The sequence below is a fragment of the Galeopterus variegatus genome, unplaced genomic scaffold (genome assembly GCF_000696425.1).
Source record: "Galeopterus variegatus unplaced genomic scaffold, G_variegatus-3.0.2 Scaffold5430, whole genome shotgun sequence".
Classification (NCBI taxonomy): Eukaryota; Metazoa; Chordata; class Mammalia; order Dermoptera; family Cynocephalidae; genus Galeopterus; species Galeopterus variegatus.
In genome coordinates this window covers 80288-105966 of record NW_007731541.1, presented here as the reverse complement: position 1 = coordinate 105966, position 25679 = coordinate 80288, and the positions used below count along the sequence as shown (strand labels likewise).

The window sequence follows — 25679 nt, the reverse complement described above, 5'->3', positions numbered from 1 at the left end:
TGCCCTTAGCTCCATGCTCGCGTGAGCCCTGCAGTCTCCCCTTCTGCTGTCCTGGAGGGGTGGGGTGGATGTGCCATCTGTGAATTCATTTGATTGTTACCAGAATCTAATTTTCCTCCTGATACGGAGGAAATGGTATGAGAATAATAAGACAGGCAGGCAGTCAGCAGGGAGTGATATGAGCGTGGTGTCATTATCGGGGACAACTCCATCAGCCAGCCCTGAGCAGAATAAAGATCAGGTTCCCTCCTTCCAGATCAGCACCCATGGGAGACCCCATCTTCCCCCAGGCAAGCTGGCTGGTGTCTGGATTCCGCTGGGGGTGCATCTGTGTGTGTCCCACTTTGGCACCAGGGAGGGGAGGATGCTCCAAGGCCCGGGCCACTGCCCTGGAATCTCTCTTTTGCAGTTTACTCTGGGGCTGCAGCCAGAGGGAGCCCAACCAGGATCCTGTTTGGCAGTTCACACCCCAAAGCTCCAAGAGCAGGTGTTGAAGACATCTCACCACACAGCTGCCCCTCAGCTGAGACCCAGGGGTGGCCTCACCTCCAGTAACGGCTCAGAAAACACGGCCTGAGAGTCGAGGGTCTCCTAGAAATCTTAGGAGCCCCTTGAGGCCAAGGACAGAACTCGCACAAGGTCCCCTCCCTCCTGACACACGCTCTCATTCTGCACCAGCTTGACGTGAATTCTGTCATTTGAGGTCACACAGGAAATCCAGGACATCCCCAGCTGGAGCCTGAGCCTTCTGGGTCTCAGCTCGTCCCTCTTCCCAACACACCAGCCCACATCTGCCTACTGTGGAGCCCTGTGGTTACTATAACATTGCAAAACCAACTTCCTCTGCTTCCAGCCTTCTGAGGTTCAAATATTTAGTAGAAAGGCTGCACACACACACACACACACACACACACACACACACACGCCAGCTGGACACCTCGTGGTGTCCTTCCAAGTAGCTGCTTTCTCCTCCACAGAATTATATGTGCACAGACAGAAAGATCCTACCAGCTCTGTTTCCCTGGAGAACGCTGATTAACTAACGCACTGGAAAAGTGCCATCTACTTACCAACTCTGTGGATTTGCCTGCTCTGGATACTGCACAGAAACACAGCCATGCATATGAGCATGTGGCCTTCTGCATGTGGCTTCTCTCACACACGTTTTTGAGGTTCCTCCGTGTCGTGGCATGCGTCAGTCCCTCATTCCCTCTTGCAGCTGAAAGGCGCTCCGCTGTGGGACAGGCCACATTTTGCTTGTCCTTTGACCCACTGATGGTTCGAGGTTGCTCCGAGGCATGATTCTGACTGAGCTGCCTTCGTGGAGGTCTGGAAGAAGTTAACGGTTTAATTAAAGCTCGTGTGGTAGAAGCAGACTAGTAGCCACACACAGGGTCCTCGCTGGGCCCTGGGCAGGAACAGGTGGCCTCTACCTGTGCAAGGCCCTCCCAGGCTGGGGGAGGCAGGAAGTGAGGTGACCCAGGCAGCCCTGATGCCACCAGGAAGGAGGTGGCCCTTCCAGCAGGCTCACTCGGAGAACTCTCAATATCAGTCAGGAGCCTGCGGGGTCTTGGGACAAGTCCCTGCCCTCAGGGAATCCAAGGCTGAGCCTGACTCGTGGATGGGGAGCCCCCCAGAGCCCCGTGCTGAACAGACGTAAGGATTCCGCCCTAAGTTTTCCCAGCTCCTGGGATCCCACTTGCACGCGGGACTGCGAAGGGAAGGTGGACTTCCAGGACACTCTCTTTGCCTCCTCTCTTGTACAGTGAGATTCATGGCCAGCAGCCAGCGATAAATCCAGCCTGCAGCTCGTCGCTCATTAACTGCCATATGTACTTATGAAGAAAGCCCTCTCTAATTAAAGCTGTCATGTTACACTTTATGCATCTCGCCCGGGCACAATGCAGCAGCCAGGGCCTTAACTGTCTGCTAAGCTGGCCTAAACTTTCCGGGGAAGCTGGGATGTGCGGAACAGCCTCCCCCAGCCACCCGCAGGTAACAAATCCCCACTGCCCAGGATTCAGGGAGACCCCAGGCCCCCGGAGCAACAGCTCTCCCTGCAGTCTGTGGAGTGGGGGTCCTTAGGGACTGCCCCCTGGCTGTGGGCCCTGGGCCTGGACATCCCTGCGGTCCCCCTCTCCCTGGCCAGGACACGGCCAGCTCCACAGCGCTCGGCTGTGCTGAGATCTGGAGCCTCTCACAGTGTCTCCATGAAGCTCAGTTAGATGAACTTGCTGGCCCTGGTGGCCCCTCGGCCTAGAATGCCCCTTCCCAGCCCCCCACCCACTCTTACCCATTAAAGCTCAGCACCAGCCCTTCACCTCCAGAGACACCCGGCCCACCCCATCCCAAGGCCGGGCCAGCAGCCCTGTTCAGGGTGCCCACAGCTCTGTGACAAGGGTGCATGTCTGTTTATGTGCATCTTTCACCTGCCCATCAAGAGTAACCTGTCCTAGTCTGTCCACTCTTGGGACACCAGAAGTTTCCTTGGGGTGGCCCTGGCCAAAGCCAGCATAGCTGGCCACATCGTCCAAACCAAAGTCCCCATATCAGACTTCTCAACAGCCCCACTCCATCAGCAGCCCCCCCAGGTGGGTCTTCAAAGAGTTTTCTCACTACTTACCTGACCTCAGCGTCCAAGGACCTTCCTAGAGAAATACCGCAAGTCCTCACTTACAAGTGGGAGCTAAAAAAATAACAAATAAAAAAAGAAAGAAAGACACAATCATCACAATAATATGTTGAACTTTCAAACGGAGAGAACAGAACCAGGGTTACCAGAGGTGGGAAAGCAGGGAGGTGGGGTTAGCAAGAAATTGGTAACGGGCCACGAAAAATGATTTTATTGTGTCACGTTGAATATACGAGTTATCCAGGTTTGAGCATCACATATTGCACACAGGTGTGGACATTCAACACTGTACACCACAGATATGTACAATCAATTATGTTTCAATAAAAAATAATAATAAGGAAAAATAAATAAAAACTTTACAAATACCTTTCTAAACATTTTAGAAGCCCAACCTTGACTCTCGTGTGAGGCTTCACAGGGTCAACGCACAAGACCCCTGTGGCGCATCAGATTGTCATTCAAACCCTGGCCCCCCCGCAGCGTGACTGCCCTGCGCCCAGGCCATGTGGCTTTGCAGAGGCTCCCCAGCAGCTCTCGGGTGTGGCGCGCTGTGGCGTCATGTCCCCAGGGTTCGACTTGCCCTCTGTGCTTCGTCCCTGAGAGGAGTCCCTGGGAAGCTTCTGGTCCCAGAATGAGATCCGCATGGGGCCAAACTGACCGTGACCTGAAGCCTGAAGTAGAGTCCCCCACGGCCGACCTCAGAACCATCAGCAAAAACGAAATGCCGGCTGCTGTGAGCCCTGAGCTTGGGGATGTTTTGCAGCGTGACTGTGGCACGGAGCTGTCTCACACTCCCCGCTTTTACCCACAAGCTCTGAACCAGTGGAGGCAAAGGGAGAGTCCAGCAGGTGCAGACAACGTCCGGCTGACACTGGGGAGGGTGACTTCAGAGACACCAGCTTCCTGCGGCAACCTCGGCTTCCTGAGCCTTCGTCCCAGACCTGGGGAGGGTTGCTGCCTGTCACAGGCAGGGGCGTGCAGGCCAGAGCATGGGCCCACTGCTGGCTGGCAAGTCCCAAAGAGAGGGCAAGGGACAGGCTGAGCCGCAGACCTGGGCTCCTCCCAAACTCTGTAATCAGGGGACTCTTACCACCGGGCTGGCAATGCCCCCCTGCCCCAACGTGGGAAACAGGATGAGCTACCCAGTTTGCAGGGCCCAGTGCAACATAGAACATCATACCCCTTGTTACAGAATTACTGAGGGTGAGAGGACGGCAAGAGACGGGCATCAAACCGAGTGCAGAGCCCTCCTGAGCACCAGCCCAGGTGACTGCATGGGTCACATGGTGGGGAAGAAGTGTCCCCACCACTGTCACGCACCCAGCCTGGCCTCGCCAATGATGGTCGACTCACTTCCTGCACAGAAGTGAAGCTCAGAACCACAGGCACTCAGAGGCCAAGAAGGGGCTGGTGGTTCAGCCTCTCGCAGACCTGGATTGAGACCCTCAAGAGGGACAGAACAGGTCCCATCTCCTAAGCCAGGTGCTGACAGGGGAGGATGGTGCCCCTCAAGGGATATGGACCAGGGAGTCGCCCCCGCCCCGGCCAGCTAATGCCTCCTGCAGATGCATGGGACCAGCTCAGCTTAACCCTCTACCTGGAAAAGACCCCAGGAGTCAGGGGACATCGCCCCCCAGGTGCCTTCCCCAAACCCCGCCTCTGTGCACTGCAGAAAGCCAAGGCAGAATCCCACCTGGACACCAGAAGTTCCTGAGGGACAGCCACTGACTGAAAACAACCGGCCTGTCCAAGGTGACAAATCCAAAGACCCAGGAGGGCAAACCTCTGCCACACTGCCCTCCACCGCGGCCCTGGGCACACGCCGCTACCTCCACCTGCGGGGGAGGACCCGGAATCCGCTTCTAATCACATTCCGTCTCCACGTGACTTCGGAGCTGTCCTTCTGAACCCGACCCGGCGTTAGCTTCTGTGTTCTCACCGGAAACATAATTCACTCTGCAGCCTTCAGTGCTGACGCTGACTCACCTTTGGACATTTCTGACTGACAGTAGCTAAGGAAAGACCAGGGCTCATCCATAATCCTTAAGAAATACTATTATTCTATGAAAATCATTCAGTTAATCTACTTTAATAACCCTGTGTAGGGCCCTTGATATACTGCAGTCTTTACAGTATTCATTTCAGAAATATTAGCTGTCACTTCCCATCCGACTGGAGCGACAGAGGCACCCAGCATGTATCCTGATGGAGGTGCCCATTCTTCCACTTAACATGCCATAAAGAGCAGTGACATTGCCCCCCTCGGGGCATAAATCTCACCCAAGCCAGGGTGGGCTTTGGGGTGCAGGAAAAGCGATGAGTGGCTCCTTCTGGCACCCAAGGCAGGAGAGAGGCAAGTGCCCTCCCAGTCCATGCCACGGTCCCCAGGGCCCCTCCTGCCTGACTCCCAGGGGGCCTGGGGCTCACCTCCACTAAAACACTGCCCCCAGGGCCTGTAGCTGAGGGACAACGTGGCTACGATACGGAGATGACAGGACGTATCTGGGATGGGTGGGCACTGCCCAGCGCATCAGAGATCCTTGAGACACCATCGAATGAACAAACCCACAAACCAAGTGACACCACCTCCTGGTGGGGCCACAGATACCCACTTGCTGGCCTGCAGGGCCACGTGCCTGTGTGATCTGTGGGTGCTGAGAAGGCCATCCGTCCTGACCGCCCACCCCCGTCCCCACCCTAAAAGCCTGGCCCCTTTCTCCCCAGGGGGCTCCCAGCCTTGGGTGGCGCTCACCATACCATCTGCAGCAGCAGCCGCCCAGCCCGAGGAGCTGGCACGGCTGGAGACCAGGCCCCGTGGAGCAGGAAGGAGCAGGGGAGCCTCGGGGACGGGACAACTGCTCCCTGCTCCTCTCTCCGGTCTGGCCAGGCCTCCCTTGGGCCGACTCCAGATCTTTTTCGGGCCATGCTGCTTCTAGAAATAAATTGTTTCCAGCAGTGTCTGTTTCTAAATCCTCATTGATTTTTGTCTGTTTTCCCAGCTTCCTGTCATAAGGAGTTATTGCGGGTGATGAATCGGAACTCGCCCTACACTAACCCGCCTCTTAAAAGCCGTCCACGGCTGGACCGTGGCTGGGGACCCTGCCTGATGGCTTCGGGGAGGGCCGGCGGGAAGCGCAGAGGCCTCTCTGCTCCGCCGTGTGTGTGGAGCTCCACGAGTTGCGACGTGGGGTCCACCTCACTCAGATCCAAACACCTCCTCTCCCTCCCCCTCACTCAGTGACCTTGGACCAGTCACCCAAACCTCAGGCCTCAGTCATCCCACCCAGCTCCAGAGTATTGGGGATACATAAGAAGCGACAGGTAGTCATGTGGCCCGGCAGCCCCATGGTATCAGGGCCAGCTCCTCTGTCCTGCTGTTCCCGTGTGGCCCTCAACCTCATGGTCCAGGTGGCTTCTGCATTCTGGGCTTGCAGAAGGGGGAAAGGAGCATTGGGAAATGCAGCTTGTGCTCTGGTGGCCGGGTGACCGGGTGACCACGCTCCCACCCTGTTCCCTGTGCACCCTGTTGCAGGGACACATGTCCCTCACCACTTGCTTGGCAGCCCAAGCACCTGGCACCTGCTAGGCTGTGCCCCACACCTGGCCACCTGCTCAGATGCCTCCATCCCCCCAGAACCCCCCTCCCAGTATGATGCTGTCAAGCTGGCCACTTGGCCTTTCTCGAGGCTTCCCTGTGTATGATGGGGTTCTCCGGCTAGTCCAGGTGTGAGCTGACCTTCCCAGGGCTGCTTCTGCCCTGTTCCCCACACACCTGCACTGCTGGGGTCGTCAGGCTTCTCCAGAGACACACAACCAAAGGACGCGTGCAGACAGAGAGAGATTTATTTTCAGGAACTGGCTCGCTTGATTGTGGGGCGGGTAAGTCTGAATTCTGCAGGGGACAGCTGAGGTTGCAGCTGGAGTCCAAGGCAGATGGAGGCAGAGCTCCTCCTCTTCTGGGGACCTCATCTTTTCTGTTAAGGCTTCAACCGATTAAATGAGGCCCACCCACATTAGGGAGGGTGGTCTGCTCTACCCAATGTCTACTGACTTAAATGTTAATCTCAACTAAAAAATACCCTCACAGCAGCATCCAGACGTGTTTCACCAAGCATACCATGGCTTAGTCAAGGTGATGCATAAGATTAACCATCACAACTGCTCTGGTTGTGCCAGAAGTCCCACCTTAACCAGTGACTGTTCTGGGTTAGGCACTACCTTGCCTGGGTCCCTCTACACACAGCTGCCCCGTGGGTTGCAGGGCGACTGTGACATGCCCCTTGCTATGCGCACTTCTCAGAGGCCAAGGCCCCTCCAAGAGCAGAGAGCTAGCAGGACATGGCGCTGGGACCCGGGACAGGGTCACTGAAACTCAATAAAGGGGCCTGGGCCCGGCTGTGGCTTTCTATGGCATGGCTTAAACCCAGGACCCTGGATCCCAGGGGCCACCGAGAGGCATATGTTAAGAAACCAGATTGAAGACCACAGGCCTCAGAACTGTGGGAAATTCCCATCTCCACCTCCCATTCCCAGGGGCAGCCAGAGGTCTGAGCAGAGTCCTGGTGGATGGGGCACCCACGGGTGAGCCTTCAAGAGGCCAGAGGGAATGGGGGGGTAACTAGTGGACCCCCTTCCCTTGGCACCCGATGCTTGGCAGGTGACCTCATCAGTAGCCCTCACAACACCCCGCAAGGCAGTAACACTGTCATCCCCACCTACAGGCGAAGCTACCAAGGCTCAGAAGGGTGCCGAGGTCACGATGGTGGGCAATGGGCAATGGGGTGGCCAAGACCTGCCTGGTGACAATGACAATGATGCTCACGTCTGCGTGGCACCAACGTCGTATTCAGCTTCTTCTAATGGCCTGTGCAGTTGCGGGGCTTATCAGCGGTTGCCGACGAGGAAACAGGTTCGGAGAGGCTGGGAGCCGCCTGGTGGCACGTCCGTCCACTGGACAGCAGCAGCCAGGGCCTCCCTCCCGCTGCACACTGGAGCTGTCTCACCAGCAGGGCCTGGCTGCTCCTGCCTCCACGGAGCCTGCAGTACACAGCAGCCGTGGGAACAGCAGGGGCAGTGGGGACAGGTGCCAGCAAAGCTGTGACTCGCTGCCACCCAGACTGGGGCTTTATGTAACCACAGAGAAGAAGAAAAGGAGACTGCCTCTGGGAAGAACCCAGGCGAGCATCTTTCCTGCGGTCTGACTCACGGATTCATCCTGACCCAAGACAGCAAGCAGTCAGACCCCTCCCCAGGCCACAAGCCCCAGAAAGTAGCAGTCACATCACTTGGGGCTAGTGGGTAGGGACAGAGGGGGTCCCCGAGCTGCCCCCACTCCCAAGCCTGACTGGCATCCAGCCCCCCAGTGAGTGTCAAAGGCAGCCATGGACCTCAGGGCACCTGCCCATGCTCAGGAAATGACCAAACACTTGTCGGCAGGAGATGAAACCAGGGACAGGGGATGGCAAGTAAGTCGGGAGTAGGGGATGCTATGCCCATCTCCTGGTGACATGAGTGGGACACTCCTGCCCCTCCAGTTCCTGGCACCAAGTATTCCATCACAAACAGACAGGGAAGGACCCAGAATTTGGAGATGGGCAGTCTGGGCTTGCAGCTGTGCCACTGGGAGCAAGTCACTTAGCCTCTCTGAGCCTCAGTTTCCTGGCCTGTTGAGCAGGGTGTTAGCGGGGGCTCAGGCTTGGTGGGAGTCCCAGGGCACTGCGAGCCCATCAGCTGTTAGGAATACAGGAGGCCAGGGGTTTGGAGTTTGGTTTTGCCTGCTCAGAAGATGGCCATGTGTGGAAAGGAAGCTTCTAGCCAAGCCAAATTTGGGTGGAATTCACATGCAGGCTTTCCCGTCCGCCCATAGCATCAGGGCTGGCCTAAAGGGGTCTGACACCAGGCAGACCTTGTCTTACCCCTTCAAAGGCCGAATTCCTGAGCTCTTCCCTCAATCAGGGCAAAGAAAGGGGATAGCCTGCATCTGCACAGGTTCCTGGGACAGAGGCTGGGAGGTGGGGCTGTGAGGTCAGGGCTACCATGTACAGGTGCGCAGGTGGCACACCTGCTGCAAACAGTGCCCCTAGAGCTGCACAGGCTGGGAAGAGGCCGAGGTGGCCCAGTGTCTAGAAAGCTGCTGGTCTGGAGTCCTAGCTCACCACCTCCTGGCTGTGGGACCAGCAGCTACTCGTCTTTGACAAGCTTCGGCTCTTCATGTGTGAAATGAGCACGATGACACCACCCTTGCACAGCACCTGACGAAATTAAACAGCCAAGCTGGCGGCGGGCAGGCCCTGACGCGCTCCCCAGCCAGCCCGGCACAGCTTCTGGCTGCAAGTCCACATGGCACCTCCAGCCACATCACCAGCTGGGTGCTGCTCTCGCTCCTGTCCCTCATATGAAAGAACCACAGCGGAGTTCAGTCCGAGTGCCACCTCTGCAGCCGCAGATATGATGCCCATTAGCACAGTGACCTGCAGGCTGAGCGGGTGCCAGAAGGCCTGGCCGATGCTGTGGAATATCCCTCCCACACTTGGCTGTCCAGGCTCCGGCCCCTCCTGCAGCCCTAGCCATAAACTCAGAAGGAAACACAAAGACCACAGCAGAGCTGTTGGGTCCCCTTTCTGGATCCCCTTGGCACCCACCGTCTCAGCCCAGGCCAACGCCCTACTGCAAACACCCTCTGCTCGCCGTCCAGGGCTTCCTCCAGCCTGCGCAAAGGCTGGCCAGAATTCAGGGAGCGGGGACAGTGGAGAATACCTCCTGGAGCAATTAGTTATGGTAGAGCTGGAAGGTAAATGTCCCGGCCCCTCGTCCTTGGGGGCCACCTCAGCTGTGTTCCACACTGCCTGGAGTTCCCCAGGGCTGGGACAGAGCTCTGACGACGCTGGAAGCAGCCTGAAGGTTCCCCCATGGGCTTTCTTTCCTTCCCTAGGTCACCTTCCAAATAGTCTGCTTCTGGGGGAACCCAACCTGCAGATGGCTTAACAGTACACCCCTCTTCCAGGAAACTTCCAGAAGAGGCGGAGATTCAGACACACAGGAATGAATCCAAGGAGGGCTGGAGGGAGTTATTTACTGTTCCTGCGGACGACGCTGCAGCCAGTTACGCTTCCTGAGAGGTGACTGCATCTCCCTGGACCCTCTGCCCCTTCTCCTGCATTCACCTTCGTGCTTCTGCTTCCCCAGGCCCTGCATCCTGGAGGGGGCCACCGCCCATGCCACGCGCCATCTGGATGCGGGCCCTCAGGCCCCAGTCTTGTGCACCTGCACCAGTGCCAAACATCCAAAGATCCGACATCCCGCTGCCATGGGGATTCCCAGGACTAACTGGGGAAACAGGGTGAAAATACTCAAAGTAAATGATTAATTTAGTAAGCAGCAAAAGTTACTAATCCGTATTTCTATAAAACACTTCTGCAGAATGTGACAGGCAAGGGACACCGCTCCCACGACCAGTGACTGCAGCTCTCCAGGGTCACCTTTATCAGAACTCAGCCCCTTGGGGTGATGGCAGCAGCTTCCAGGAGCTCGCTACCCCAGGGCTGGCCCCATGGCAATTAGTATTCCAAAGAGGTGCTCGACTAATTATATTTTTACCGCCATAAAAAATAAATCAGATCACCTCAGAAGAGAACCATCCTAATTATGAGAAACATTGTATTCCACGTCTAATTAGGAGAACTGCCTGAGTGTCCCCTCCACAGTTACTGGAAGATTCTGGCATAGAATTAAGAGAGTAACTGAATGACCGCAGCTCCTGGCTGCTTTCCAGGCTGTACAGAACTTCTGGAGGCTTCCCTGCTAGGGACAGAGTAGGATGTTTCTGCTGGGCTCACACGGCAATGCAGAGGGGTCCCTGGAAGCCTCCACAGGAGCACCTGACTTCTGTTCTCCTGTCAAACATCAAATGGCTGAGGACATTCTCTAGTTGAAGTTTCTTAAAATCAGATTTTGCTGCAGGAAGAACTTCCCCGAGAGAAGAAGAGTAGGCTGAGCCGACAGATGCTTTTCTGCAGCTGGGCCACAGTCGGCTCCATGCCTGCCCCTGCCTTGACAGCGTGGGCAGGGCCTCTGCCCCTTGAAAAGGGCAGCGGAAGCTTCAGGAAGGTGTCAGCCTGGCCAGGGAGAAGCGCATTCACTCGCTCATCCATCCATCGACCTCATCCCTAGTAAGCACTGCTTAGTAGATGGGTGGGTTGGCACCATGCAGGGCACTAAGGATGAAAAGGTCTCACCGCAAGCACAGAGCAAGGCCCGATGCGTCCCAAGTACTAACAGGTGCCAGCTGGGTTATTAGTGCGTGTCGAACTGGGTCACCAAACGCCCTGTTCTTTTCTTTCCATTGATCTGCGTGTAGACTAGCATCGTTGAGGTTCAGTGGTGGAAGGAAGATACGTCCTCATGAACGTGACACTCTAGCGGGGGAGACAAGGAGGTGAACAAACACAGACTGAGACAGGAACAACCCTGGGCAGAGAGGGGTGACCTGAGGACGGTGCACCAGGTCCTCTTCTGTGTAATAAACTACCCCAAACCTCAGGGGCTGCCAGCACCGGCCATATTCAGCTCGTGGTTCTGCCGGCTGGCATCTGGGCTGGGCACAGCAGGCAGTTCTTCTGGCTGGGTCGCTGTGTCTGTCATCAGCCAGGGTTGCCTGATATGGGATGGCCAGGGGATGGCTGGGCACCTGGACCTCTCTCCATGGGCCCTCATCCTCTCATAGGTTCTTGTGGGCTTGTCCCCATGGTGGCCTCAAAGTCCCCAGAACCCCAGAGCAGAGTGGCAAGCAGGGCAGGTCCAGCTGTGAAGCCCACATGCCATGCCGGCCACACCGGCCACGTTCCAGTAACCACGGGTGACCAGACCCCAGGGGTGGGGACACAGACCCTCCTCAATGGAAGAAGCGTAGAATATGTGGTCATATTTGTGACCAATCATGGGGGAACTGCTACCTCAGACAGGTGGCCAGGTGAGGCCTCTCTAGGTGACGAAACCACAGGGACAAGAAGAGCTGGTCATGCTGGAAGTTTCCAGGCAGAGGGACAAGAAAGCACAGGTGGGGGAAAGGTAGGGGAGCTGAGGCTGGGTGAGGGGAGGGGATTCATGCGTTATGGTCAGACGGATGGGGACTCAGCAGCCAGGGGCCTCAGGACTTCGGGGGGGAGCAGCTGATGGGCTGACGCTCACCTGACAACGTTCACTCACAGATAACAAGGGCGTGATGCAGGGAGGCCTCTCCAGAAGGGAATGTCCACCCTCATTCCCGACTAAAGCCCGGAAGCAAGGCACGAGGACGTGAGGAAGAGCATTCAGGCAGAAGGAACAGCACATGCAAAGGCCCTGCACGGAGAATACTGGACGTCCTCGAGGGACAGCAGGAGAACAGGTGGCCAGAACCAATGCACCAGGGAGGAGCTGGTGGAGATGAGACAGGAGAAGCGGCCAAGAGCCTCAGGCCACCTCACAGACTCTGGCTGAATAAGAGAGGAGCCACTTGTGGGCCCTGCACTGCCCCGGCTGCTGGGGGACGCAGGGGGAAGTCAGGAGACGAGCTCAGGGGCCCTGGCGACACCTCAAGATGGCAGCAGGTGCAGACAGAGAAGTGCTTATTGCTCTTGCTGACAGCTGCCCGTGGCATGTAAACTCCCAGGAGACTCGGGGACTGCCCACTTGGACCCACACGGCCAGCTCTCCAGCCTGGTCACTCGGGTGAGTGGCGGTCCACCGAGGGAGTCCAGGGAGGTGTCTTGCTGAAACTGCACTAGCTTGAGCTACCCGGGGGTGTCCAGCTCGGAGCAGAGATGTCTGACTTTTCCCTTCCGGGGGTGCCTCAAATAGCACTGAGAATCTGATAAAGGCTGCAGATCCTCCCTCCTATGCACACAGAATTTTGCACAGAATTTCAAGGGTTTGGGGAACTCCTGTCTGAAAGAGAGAAGGGGAGAGGGAAGCCTTATTTCCACACGGAGGAGAGCACAAGAGGAGGCTGGCACCTCCTCGGCCATCACCCAGCTCTGCTGCCCAGGGGGACATCGTGGCAAGCAGCGTCTGGTCAGTGCAGGGTGATGGCTGCGTGGCGAGGCTGGCATGTCTGGGCCCTCAGGTGTCCACAGGTTGTCCTTAGTCTCCTGCATCTCACCCCACAACATGCCAGAGGGGAGGGAGCAGTAGCAGGAGGACTGACAGACCCCCGTCCAGTTGTCTTCATCTGGGGGTGAGAGCACAGAGGCAAGTTCCCGAGGAGACCTCACCACCCTGTGGCCACACCCACCTCCTTCCGAGGTCTCTGTAGGTGTGGCCTGCCCTGCGCCCGCCCCTTCTTCCCTCGCAGCCAGCCTGGGGATCCAGCCTCCCCCCCAACTCTCGGTCTGACAACACTCTGACCACCCCCTCCAGCTCCAGGTCTGGACCACCACAGAAACCATCGCAGGTTCAGGGGTGTGTCCGTGACCTGGCCAGAGGTAAAGAGGGCCTGGGACTTCCACTCAAGAAAACAACAGCTGGCATTTTAAAGCGGATGGTTATCTTTGCACTCGGGGGAAGAGCCTGCCTGAGAGTGACATTGACACAGAAAAGGCAGAGTGTGAGGACACAGGCTGCTGATGACATGATCCAAACACCTGCATCCAGCCAACTTGAAGACTGAGTTTCCCCAGAAGGTATGAGAGTCAACCACAGCTGCCTTTTGGCTCATTCTGGTTTGAGCTGAGGGTTTGTCCCTTGCAAACAAAAGATCTCTACTAATAGCGTTGGTCCAACGGAAGTCCAGCACATTCATGCAAAAACAGGCCCGTGCATGTGAGCTCTTGGCAAGCAGAATTAAGGGGAAAAATCTAAATGATGTATCATTTAGGGGACCGCTGTAGGTGGTCAGAAATGTGAACAGAAAGCCTGACAACTACCTACACTCGAGGATTCCAAATTCCACAGCACTCTGCAAAAGGCTGACCCTTCCCCCGCCCACCCACTCGCCCGCACAGCCACAGACCCAGCCTCACTGTAGGAGCAGCAGCCCACGCAGCAGCCTTTTCCTGGTGCTTGGTCTCGTTCCTGACGCAGAGGGAGGACACTGAGGAGGGCACCCCCCCATGCCCACCCCCGGGCCCAAGGGATGGGGCCACCTGCCTTCCAGACTCAGCCTCAAGCCACCGCCACGCAGGTCCCAGCCACAAGCAGCCTCCTGCAGGCTGCTGGCCCAGAGAGGGAGGACAGGCCAGTCCAGGTCCGTCCAGGCAGGGAGGTCAGCTGGGCGAGAGAGGGCAATGCTGACTGGAGACCAAGACCTCCACCTGGGAGGACAGCCTATCTCCTCCTCCTCAGCGCCCTGCAGACAGACCCCAGGGGCAGAGGGCAAAGATCTGCCTGGACAAGGCGGTATCACTCCTGCCCACGTGCCATCAGCCAAACCTGCAAGCAGGGGGTGAAAGGACATCCCTCCCAAGGGGACACTGCCATCAGGTGGCGTCGGGTGGGAGGGGCAGTGGGCAATCAGGAGCTGTCCTGCAGTGGCCACCCAGGACCTGCTGCGCTGAGCTCTGCAGCTGGTTAGCTCATTTGTCCTCACAGAGTCTTATGTAGCAGAAGCCACGAGAACGCCTGCTTGACAGAGCAGACCAGGGCCTGGAGCGGCCGGGAAGCAGGAAGCGGCGGCAGTGGGGGGCGAGAGGGTGTGGGATGGAGCCGGAAGAGGATGGGCCTTCAGGCACCAGACAGGATCTTTGTCTTGTCCTCCCCACTGAAGGGTTTGCCCAAAGGAGGTGACAGGATCAGGTTTGTATTTTGTGATGGTCACGATGGCTGCCATGAACACCGGACTCAAGGGCCAGCGCGACAGCAAGGAGAGTGGCTGGGAGGGCGGGTGGATGGCACAGACCGTCCCTGCAGATGGCACAGCCTGACCCTGCGGCCAGGGCCCATGCTTGGAGGTCTCAGAGACCTCGCCTTTCCGTGAGATCTCACGCGCTGTCTTCCCATCCCGGGCCCGTGTGAGCCATGAGAGCGGAGTCTGCAGACTTAGCCGTTCCCACCCTCGTCCTGGTCACTCTGCCTCCTGGGGAGAAGCACATCACTTTGGTGCACGGTTATTTCAAGGTAGAATCCTCGCCATGAAATTTACCTTTAAGAACCGATTCAGGACGGCTGGTGTGTGCCGTGTGTGGCCACAGGGTCCTCCCTGGCGAGGACGGCCACGCTGGGGGCCACACTACACGCACGAAAGGGTTGCCCCGTCATGGGGTCATTTCCTAGATTTACACTAGGCCTTCCCCCTCAAGGACTAGAAGTCTGGATTTGCTGGTTATGGGAATACTGAAGACTCCCCAGGACTATGTGGGTCCCCAGACTCCTTCTGTGTTAGTTTCCTGGGGCTGCTGCAAAAAATTGCTACAAACTGGGTGGCTTAAAACAACAGAAATGTATTCTCTCTCAGTGTGCAGGCTAGAGGTCCAGGATCAAGGTGTGGGCAGGGCTGGATCCATCTCGGAGCTCTGAAGGGCCCGAGGGGACTTTGTCCCAGGCCTCTACGGCTTCTGGTGGCTGCTGGCAGTGCTTGGCGTCCCTTGGCTTGTAGCTGCATCACTCCAACCTCTGCCTCAGTTGTCACATAACCATCTTCTGTGCGCCTCTTTCTGCCTTCTATAAAGACACTCTCACTGGATCTAGGGGCCACCCTAATCCAATATGATTTCTTCTTGACCTTTCCCTTAATCATATCTGCAAAGACCCCTTTCCCAAATAAGGTCACATTCTGAGATTGCGGGTGGACGTGAGTCTTGGGGGACGCTATTCAATCCTCTACAGATGGGTGACTCTCCTCAGCCATCTATTCTGCAACTTGCAGGTGGCTTCCAAGCCTCCACAGAAGCCTCGGAGAGGCGAGAGGCAGCGTTGGAAGACCAGCTCCCTGTCCCACACAGCCTCCCGTGGACCTGCTCAGATGTGGCTTTGGTCTGGGGTCAGGGGAGCCAGAGAGGCGCGTGTGGCACTCGCCAGCAGGTATGTGCTAACTAGTAAGGTTTTGTTGGAGTGAACAGGACTGAAGCCATGTTGGGACCTAAAACCACCTGGGCTATGGGGTGCGAGGGCAGGACGACAGATTTTAAAAAGGACAGTTTTTTTTCTCTCCACTCTTTCTTCCCACCCCTGACTATATTTGCTTGTTAAATAGGAAAACAAGGCTGAGAAACTAATCAGTCCTTTGCAAAGCTAACAGGTCTTTCTTTGAGACTCGTAGAGTTCTGAGAAGCGGTCAAGGCCAAGTGACTGGAGCTGACCTTGGGCACCCGCTAAGTCAGCCGGAGTGCTGCAAAGCGACACCACACAAAAGACTTTGCAGAAGGGTTGATTCTACTCCGGAGCAAACCAGACTCTTGACGGTTCCCGAGATAGTAGCAAAGATGAGAACAGAAACCAGACGAGGCCTGGGTGAGAGCCGGTACCTGACCCATAGACATGACTCTTTGCAGCTCGCGTCCCTTTCTCTCCTGCTTTTCACCTCCCACCTTCCATTCCCTGATCCCCTCCTTTAAAACCCCCAGTAAATCTATGAGATTTACTTAGAGATGGGACAGGCTACCGTCTCCTTCGGCTGAATACACCTGCTTTTCTAACACCAACCATTTGACTTTTGCGTCTTTATTCTTTTCTTCTCAAGGGGGCGAGCAGCCGGAGCTGAGCTCGGTACCAGTGTCCACCGTTTGAGGATCACCGGCCCCTTTCTCGGGCAGGAAGGGTTTCCATGTTCTTCACCTTCCTGTCCTCCAGATTCAAGGGCAGTGCCCTGCGTACGACCAGGGAGACCCCACCGTGCTCAGGCCCCACCAGACCCAGACCCACCTGAACTGCTCATAACCTCAGGCCACTGGGCGTCCTGTTCTCTCTCTCTCCATCTCCTTCTACGTCAGGGCCTCAGTGCCACCTCCCCGACCTCCGGCTGAAGCTGCCACGCTCGGGGCTGGCTGAGAGTAGCAGCCCCCACCCCGTCCACTGGGAGGGAAAAGGTTGTTAAGGAAACATAATGCTGTTTCCCCACCTCTTAGAACCTAAAGCAACAGTTTTAAAAAGCACCTTAATTTATTTCTAAATAGAGACAAACATAGCATTAAATCATTATCAGACATGAGAAAAGCAAAGCAGCTCATCTGGTTTGCATTTGACGCCATTTAGTTAAAAGCGGCTTTCAACAGGGTGGGTGGCGGGAGGAGCGGGACGGAGGGAATAAAATACCACTACTGAGAAATGCCCTTGATGGAAATGATAACGTTCCCTTTGAAAGATGGCCCGTCTTTGTGCGGGAGAAAGCAGCGCTCAGCTCGGAGCCCTTAGCCCTTATCATTGGGCAGATCCGCGGCTCCGGAGGCTTCCAGGCTCCGCTGCAGGGCTGGGCTTTCTCATGGAAATCACCCGACCTGCAGCGATGCCAGCTGTTCCTCCAGGCTGGCGACTGGGAAGTCAGAAGTAAATTAAAATGCTAGTCCAAGAGCAGGGCATCGGCTCGACATTCTGGGGCTCATAAAGGAAGGGACAAGGCCCATCTTTTGCAACCCAGAGCACACAGCGGACTTGGGCTGGGGTCTGTGCCCAGCAGAAGAGCCCCCCTCCCAGAGAGTCCTCTTCACATGAAGGAACAATGGGACAGCCAGTAGCACACCCACAGGGGGGTCCAGCCGGGGAGAAGGGATGGCACATTGTCCTGCACAGTTCCCTGAGTGGCTGGTGGCAGCCCCTGAGCCAGGCTCCGAGCCCTCAAGCTGCCCCAGCCAGGGCAGAAGGAGCCCCCTGTGGGGCGGAGGCAGCAGGAGACATGCCACGGCAAGTGGGGGGCTTGGGAGGGAGGGGGTATGTGGAGGGTGGGAGTGGAGCAGCTCCAGGGGTGACCGAGGGCCTGGTGACCAGGGCCAGGGGAGAACCCAGGGAGGACGCCTGCCCAGCCCAGCCCCCAGCTTCTCCCTCCAGCCCACGGGGCCCATGACCTAGCACAGCCCTCACCTGCTCTGGCCTTGACCCCTCACCCCTCCTCTCCCAGCTCTTCCTCTGCCGGTTCCCCGCCACTCCCTCTTCTGCTCGATGCCACCTCCTCAGAGAGGTCCCAACCTCCTTCCCTAAAATAGAAGCCTCTTCTCCAGGCCCTCAGCCTGCTTCTCCTCGCACGCACGAGCCTTCAGCACCACCTGACAGGACAGGACAGACACCTTCCTATTGTGGACAGCCCCCCAAGGGCCAGCTTCTGGGTGGCATGAGTCCAGGGCAGAAGAGTGACAGCAAGTGATGGCCAGTGCGGCTCCTCTGGCCGGCTGCACCTCCTCCCTCCCCCGCGAGCTCACTGCCAGGCACCCAGCACCTGCCCCTCACACCTGGGGACATCTCCACTCGGTGCTGCGGTTCTCTCCTCCCCATGTGGGGGTAACAAGGCAGGGGGGTGCTGTGTGGGGCAAACCCAGCTTCTAGGGACAGACGCATGTCATAGAATACACCACATGGGAGCCCTGTGGGCAACAGTGGACCAGCTTGATGGTCACCCTGTCTCGGGCACCTGGGGCTGAAGGCGCCCGAGGAGCCAGCCCCCTAGCCTTCACTTCACAGACCGGCCGGGGCTAAGTGGGGGCACGGGGACAAAGCGACTCCCGGTGGCTCCTCTTCTGGGAAAAGTGGCAGTCCCTTGGTTCTCCAAAATGAAAAATTCACCTGACAAAGAGCTTCTGCAGAGCAGGCAGCGCAGCCTGTCTCCCTTGCAGGCGGGAGCTGAGCCAGCTCTTGGAAGCCTCTGGAAGTGGGAGGAGGTGGGGTTGGAAGTGCCCTGTGCCCTCTCCTCCCACCCTGCTCAGCCAGGAGAGGGAGCAATTAGGCCTCTGGAATCGCCACTCTTCTAAAAGGCACCCAAGCTGCGTAAGTGACTTTCCAGTGGGCGCCGCCCATCCCAGTCCAGGGTATTCCTGTCTGGGTTTGACAGCGCCTTGGGTGGGGAGCTCGGAGCCACGTCCAGGAAGCGTTCTCAGCTTAGCAAGTCCCAGGCTGGAGGAAAGCAGCCCAGGGACAGCAGCGGCACTCACTCAGCCCTGCCACCACTTGGAAGAGGGACTCAAAACCCCGACCTTCTGCCTGGAGCTTCACAGCAGATATCAGGAGCATGGCGAGTGGCAGAGAGCCAGAGATCACTAACTGCAGGGAGGGTAACCGTTACAAAGAAGCCCCAAATGCATGCACATTGCATGGAGAGTGAAGACCTTCTATGACCACAACAGAAGGACCAGTGTCCTTTTCCATGGTCTTGAGAAGCCAGGCTGCCAAGGTCACCTGCGACATTGACCAGCCCCACGGAGGCTAGCCTTCACTTCCCACCCCACTCAGGGTCTGCCCGCAGTGTGGCCACAGGACAAACAGCTCTCAGAACATCCTGCCTGGGGAGCATGGAGCCCTGGAGTAGTGGGTTGCTTCTGTATCATGAGGCTCCAGGCCCAGGCTTTCCCGCTGACCCACTGACCCACGGACCCACCCGCAGACTCCTGTCTCTCTCTCCTAATTCTCCAGCAGCCTGACTCCTCCTTGCTCACCCTGGGCTCAGGCCTCCTATCTGAGTGGTCACTGGTCCTGTAGCATGACACTTCTGGCTGGGATTTCTGCAAGACACGGAGAAAATGGTCCAGTCACCCTCCCCAGCAAGAAAGCAGAAACAAATGGAACATAAAGACTTCATGATCATATCCATACACATTGCTTTAACATCATCTATTAAGCTAAAACCTGAGCATTCCGCCAGCACAGCTCATCGCCCGTCATGGGCAGCTGCCATTCTCAGGACCCTTAATGAGAGCCATGCAGCGTTGCAAACAGCAGACCGAGACCTGTGCTCTGGGGACCACCTCACCCTCACGCCACACGCTGGGGAGGGGCAGGGCCTGGGCTAGAGCAACACGGAATGGACAGCAATGGATGGGCAGCCCAGAAGCATGGAGACAAGACCTTGCCAGTCACAGTCACACCTTTGTTGTACCAGTAGACCTGGCAGCTATAGGAAATGAATACATGGATGTGTGCAGAAAAGTGGGCCCAGCTTCCAGAAAGTAACTTTAAGGGGAGGGATCTGCCCCTTGTTGGGCCCTTCCTGCTGACTAAGCTGTAGCTGTGATGGCAGGAGCTGCAGCAGCCATCTTGGGACATGAGGTGGAAGTAATGTGATGAAAATAAAATGTCAAGAAAGAAGTCTGGCAGCAGAGCAAGGTGGCACTCCACCCCCGCCTGGGATAATCTGCCGGGGTTTCCCAATGTCCATCTTGCTTAGGACAGTGTTATCTTGGGTTTTCTCACAGCTGAACCACATGTAACCACCCTGTCTAGTCTCCCACCTTACCTCTCTTCTGCGTGCGTCTAGGCCAGCTCCAGTGTATTCCCCACGTCACTGCCCATCTTCTTGCCAAAATGCACCCAGTATCAAGTCTCTATCCCCCACCCTGCTGCCTGCTTAGAAACTTTCAAAAGCCTCCTGATGCTTTCCAATAAAGATAAAAATCCTCATTGCGGACCTCACTTTGCATGAGGGACAGCTTCTCGGGCTGGGCTCCGGCCCGCTGGGCCTTCCTTGGAATGGGCACACCATGCCCCTCCCCCAGGGCCTTGGCCCTCCCTGCTGCTCCCTCTGTCCAGGAGGCTTTCTGTCCCCCGCTCCTCTGAGAAGCCCCCCAACCTGCATCTTCTCACAGGAGGCCTTGCTTCTCCCTGCTCCAGGCCCAGGACGATGGCCCTGAGGCCATGAGATGGCAGGGAGCACGGTGCAGGCAGGCCCAGACACCGAGGAGTGAGTGAGTGAACCTCCTGGTCTCCAGGCTGTCTCAGGGAGCTTCTTAGAAGGCAGGAGATTTAGGTTTTAAAAATGTTAAAAGAACAAATCTATAACGATTGACTTTCCTGCCCATGGTTGTATCTCCTTAACTGTGGCGGCCTCCAGTTCAGTGTGGACTCCCTGTGAACACATGCTGGACACTTGCTCCCGCCCGCAGGGCTCGATGACAGTGGCTTCTTTGCACTCCCAAGAGACTCTTTCACAGGGACTGGTCATCTTACAATTCACTTGTGTAGGACTGAACATTGGGGCCTCCCAAAAAGAAAATCAAACTCCCTAAAAAGGAAAATACGCGCCAGCCATTCCTGTTGGGTCACGAGAGAAACCAGAGGCTGCTGTCCAGGTCTGCAGGCAGCGGAGCTCGGTACAGTGTCATCACAAAGCAGCGCCCGGACCCAAAGATGCTGCTCCATGCCTCCCCCCAAGGCTTCTCCACTCCCCTGCTGGCAAGGGACACAAGAAAAAGCCACAGTTCTGACCGGCATAACCCAGCCGAAGCGCACAGGACACTTCTCTGAAAGACAGAGACTGCACCACGATTTGAGCACTGCATTGAGGCAGCAGAGACAACAGCCATGACTGATTTTCTTTGTGAAAAAGGAACATTAATCAACAGAAGTCCCACTGGGACGTGTCTCTCTGTAAGGTCACTGCCCAGGTGCGGCACGTCACTGCAACTCAGAAGAATGGGGACAGCAGGCCTGTGCTCCCACCTCCCGACCACTGCCATCTGAGCAGCTGTCCTCGTGTTCTCAGCCACCCTCCGGTCAGGCCTCAGTGGACGCCCCATGAGGGTGTGGGGCCCCGGCTACATCTTCTCAAGGGACAACCAGGCTTATGCTGTAGACTGAAACCTGACACTACGTCAGCAGAAAGCACTCAAGAAAACTGACAAAAGAGAAAACGTGTAAAAGATGAGTATTCCATTCAATAACTTCAAAAAAGATACAAAATAATACCAGTATAAAACATTGCATAGCAAATAATATATCGTGTTTGTACAAAATCCAGCAAGGAAGACGTGACTTTATCATTTCGGAATTATTCATAAAATACATTCTGCTAAAAGCAAATCAAAACAAAGTCACAGCGGTGACAACCTCCGTGAGCAACAGGGACATGAAGCGGGTCCCACGCGCACCTCATAGCTCAGCCTTGTGGTCTTTGTTGCTGTCACAGCAGCCAGACTGGGTGCAGGTGCTACGAAAATGGTCACAGGCCATGCTCACAGGTGACCTGGGGGGTCGCTGTGGTCAAACGCTGCAGAGAGGCCAGGACTAGCCTACAGAGCAAGAGCAGGCACACCAGGGACAGGGCAGCCCCTCGAGGCCACGCCCTCACTGGTAGATGACCTTCACGCAAAATGTCTCTTCATTTTTGTCTTCGTGGTCGTTGATGTAAATCAGAATCTCCTCCTCTCCCGCTCTCTGACCGGGTGCAAACTGAAGGCCGATGGTGTACGTCTCTCCTCCTCCGACCTGCAAACAAGTGCCAAGATGCGGCATGCACACTGAGTGCCCCGCTCTCTTGTCCAGCCACTTCTGGGCATGGAATGTGTATTTCCAACAGGACTGCAGGCCACAAGAGCTGACGAGTGACTGTGGGCCCCTTGGGTGCATCTGAGGCCCGCCTGAGACTCCAGCACCAGGAGAAGGATGAGAGATGGCACTCACCCGGGTGACCCGTTCTTCACCCTCGGAGGCACGTTTATTTTCTTTACTACGTTTTCCAGTATTATTCTGGTAATGCTGCTCTTTCCCACTCTCGGGAGAAGCTTCACTAAATCTCTCAGGCCATCAGGTGTCCGCTGGCCGTCTGAAGCACTTCCCCAGAGTATGGGATGGCACTTGTCCCTGTCCCAGGACTGTCTGAGGACTGCCATTATTCCACAGAATCACTCCTAAACATAGCGGGAACCCCCCCACCCCACCCCGTTCAGAGGTCCCCTGGTGCTTGCCCTGACGCATCACCTGAGAGCCCCCGCCATGCACAGCCCCAGCCCCCACCTGGAAGGAGTCCTCCTTGAAGTGCAGCAGGTCAGGGTGGTCGCTGTGCAGGTGGAAGGTCCTCCGGGAGGGGTAGGGGTTGGTGTAGGTGATCCGCTTGTGGGCGCCCTTCCCTTCACCCGCAGCCAGTGTGATCTCAAAGGCCTGCGGAGGGAGCGACAGGGAAAGGCTGTGGCCAGACTCGCAGTAACAGCTGTTGGCCCTTCTCCAAGGATTTCCTGAGCCTATTCTGTGCCACGTGTGGTCCCAGACACGGGGCACCTCCCCATGGCTAAGACGGACAAGCTCTCTGAAGCTTCCAGCCCAGAGAGGGGACAGACAGCTGAGGAGCAAACAACCCCCCACCCCAGCCTCACACAGGACCCTGGAACTGGGCAGCCCGAGTCATAACCAGGTGACACCATGTCACCCATATCACATGGCCCAGACAGGGGCCACTCAGTGCCTTGGCAGAAAGTCCCATCCCCTCAGCATGCCTGCCACTGTACAAACCTTGGAGATGAGTGGCTGGCGGCAGGAGAGGCACACGAGCCACGAGGCCACCAGCTGGTGGTAGTCCACGTCCACCAGGTTGAGGCGCACGAAGCGGCTGCCAGCCCTCCAGGGCCTCAGGCCAATGTGCAGGTCCTGCACCCCGTGAGGTGCCAGCACAAAAACCCCACTGGGGTCCGTCTTCAAGGACAGGAGAGGCAGGTCAGGGCACAGGCCTTGACTGCCCAGGCACCATCAGCCCCGTTGACCACAGAAGCCACAGGTCACGAGGTGGCTCAGATTCCACAACTCAACTCACCCATGGACAGCCCACATCTGAAGCCACGACCCCACCTTGACTCCAGCATCCCAAGGTCTCAGGTCTGCACTGGGCAGGGCCCTCCTCCCACTGCAACCAGTCCCCAAGTGCCACCTTAACAGAGAGGACTGAGACAACCTCTGGGTTATGGCACCACCACAGGCAGGGAACATAAGCTGTCCCCGTTACCCAGGCATGTCATCGTGGCTTCGCTAATTCCAGCATTCCTATTAATATTTACCTTTCAACAGCCCTGAAAATTGGCCTTTAGGATTTGTTTATGTGTCACTCATCCCACAATGACACGTCTCATAAGAGGCGATTTTAGTGGAGACTCTGGTAAGAGCGAGCCCAGTCGCTGAGGTGCTGGAAGAGCTGCCATCAGGACCAGCCACCGAGCTGCAGCCAGTCCCCCCACCCCCCAGAGCTGACATCCCGTCTCCAGGGTGGGGAGGGAAAGGCTCCGAGCAGCCAAGAGACCCAGCAGCCCCAGAAAGGTGGTACCTTCAGCTCCCAGGGGTGTGAGGTGAACGCTCTCACTTTCCTCACAGTCTGCATCCCCCGAAGGACAAGGGACAGGCGGGTCAGCTGGCCCGTGACACAGGACACGTCCACACGCTTCAGGGAGTGCAGGTACACCTGCCATGTCTGCACAGGCACCGCCAGCCAGTGATCCCTGCAGCGGGACAGGAGCCATCTGCACTCGTCCCCGAGGGTGGTGGCAACAACCCACGGGAGGTGGACAGGGTCTGCGGAGGGTGGGGAGCTGGGAGGTCGCACAGGGAAAGCCCTGAAGACCGGAGCCGAGAGAGAGGGCTGGGGCCCAGCTGCTCCCACCCCCTGGCTGCCCACCTGCTACCTAAGCCACGGCCCTCAGGGTGGGGCTGTGCCACCCAGGACACTACCCAGCAAATGACAAATGATGTCAGCTTTGGCTAAATACAAAAACTGGACAAGCTCCAACCCCAAACCAGATGTCCTGAGGAAAAGCCCATGAGCAGCATGACAGGGGTTGGAAGTCATGCAGGCCCGAGCACCGGGAGCCCCTGTGTCAGCATCTCAGTGCTCGGACCCAGTGGCTTTACTGTAAAGTGGAGCTGGGCGACCCTTGGTGCTGACTGCAGGTTCCCCACCCCGACCCCGTTCTCAGAAACGCTGCAGGAAGTCTTCCAGCTCGCACCAGCTGTAAAGGGCTCTCAGAGAGCTGGGAGACAGGATTTAGGAGGAACCGTAGGAGGAACCGCAAAGGTGCCAGTCACTTAAACTGGGTGGGAGAAGTAAGAGGCAATTCAGGCATACAGGACAACGACCGGCCACCTTCCCTCTCCCCAGGGGGCCACAAGCCTGACTCCCTCAGACGCTCAGGTTGGAGACTTGGTAAGAAGGCAGTGACCAAAGGCTGCCAGGTTGTTCCTGGGCACTGTCTACCTCATTTCTTTCCTGGGTGGGCACAGGACACGCCCAAGTCCCTCCGGCTGCCTGCACAGCGCTGGAGCAGAGAGGACACCCTTTCCCAGGTCCCTGCTGGCCCTGGACTCGGCATCTCACCTTGCAGAGCACAGGCATGACAACTGTGTTGTCACCGGCGGCCGCCAGGCTTCCTCTACCACCACTCCCAGATCACCATGGGGCTGGCGGGGCTGGCACTTACATGTAGATGATGACAAAGAAGTCTTTGATCTCCGGGCTTGGACCACTGGCCACCTTCAGAAACACATCCCGTGGCTCCCCGGGGCCCTGCCAACCAGAGGATGGCGTGAGTGCTGCCTGCGTTCTCAGCTCTATCCGACCCAGCCCAGCCCCAAATCGCGCATCTGCTGCAGCTACAGCAGGTGTGAAGCAGCCCCACACCCACAAATGCGTTAACTTTCTGTACAGTCAGAATTCACTATTTTGTTCATTGCAAAAGAGAGAATCATTGGCTTCTTGGTTTTACGTTGATCTCAGCTACTATGTTCTGCAGGTTTTGTCTAGTTCCCTCACCAGTCACAGCGCAGTCACTGTCACCCTCACACGCGTGATTAACAAGCACCTTAATCACCATTCACTTTGCCCACTTTGCTTCATGCCTCTTTTTAACTTAAATTCAGGTGATCAAAGAACAGATCTGCTTGCAGAAAAAACAAAAACTTGCTCGTAAAGCCCACAGTTGTCAAAACAGCCCTTTAGCACCTTGGAAAGAAAGCCCTGGCCTGACACCGACAGTGAAGAGGCTGTGGGACAGGGTAGGACCATGGGGGTGAGGCTCGCTAAGAGGAGCTGCCCGAGACGGGCCATACACACGCACCACATTCTGGGTCTCACAGATGACGTTCGGGTCGCTACAGCGCACATGGACTGGGGGGTCATCACCAGGCATTCCCACGGGAGCTCCTGGAACAGGGGAAACGTCAGACAAACAGATCTCTTCTCGGC

The 25679-nt window shown here is 56.9% G+C and overlaps 1 protein-coding gene across 1 annotated transcript in view; it reads right to left on the bottom strand.

The window, feature by feature from the left end:
* Positions 1-21369: 21369 nt before the first annotated feature.
* Positions 21370-25679, bottom strand: part of NPHP4 (nephronophthisis 4) — a gene marked incomplete at its 5' end in the record, with an annotated part of 72593 nt that continues 68283 nt past the window's right edge. The window contains 6 exons of the mRNA XM_008589419.1: positions 21370-21946; positions 22475-22618; positions 22967-23146; positions 23769-23940; positions 24916-25001; positions 25552-25637. Of these exons, the coding sequence (XP_008587641.1) occupies positions 21806-21946; positions 22475-22618; positions 22967-23146; positions 23769-23940; positions 24916-25001; positions 25552-25637 (809 nt within the window). The remainder of the gene's footprint in view (positions 21947-22474; positions 22619-22966; positions 23147-23768; positions 23941-24915; positions 25002-25551; positions 25638-25679) is intronic.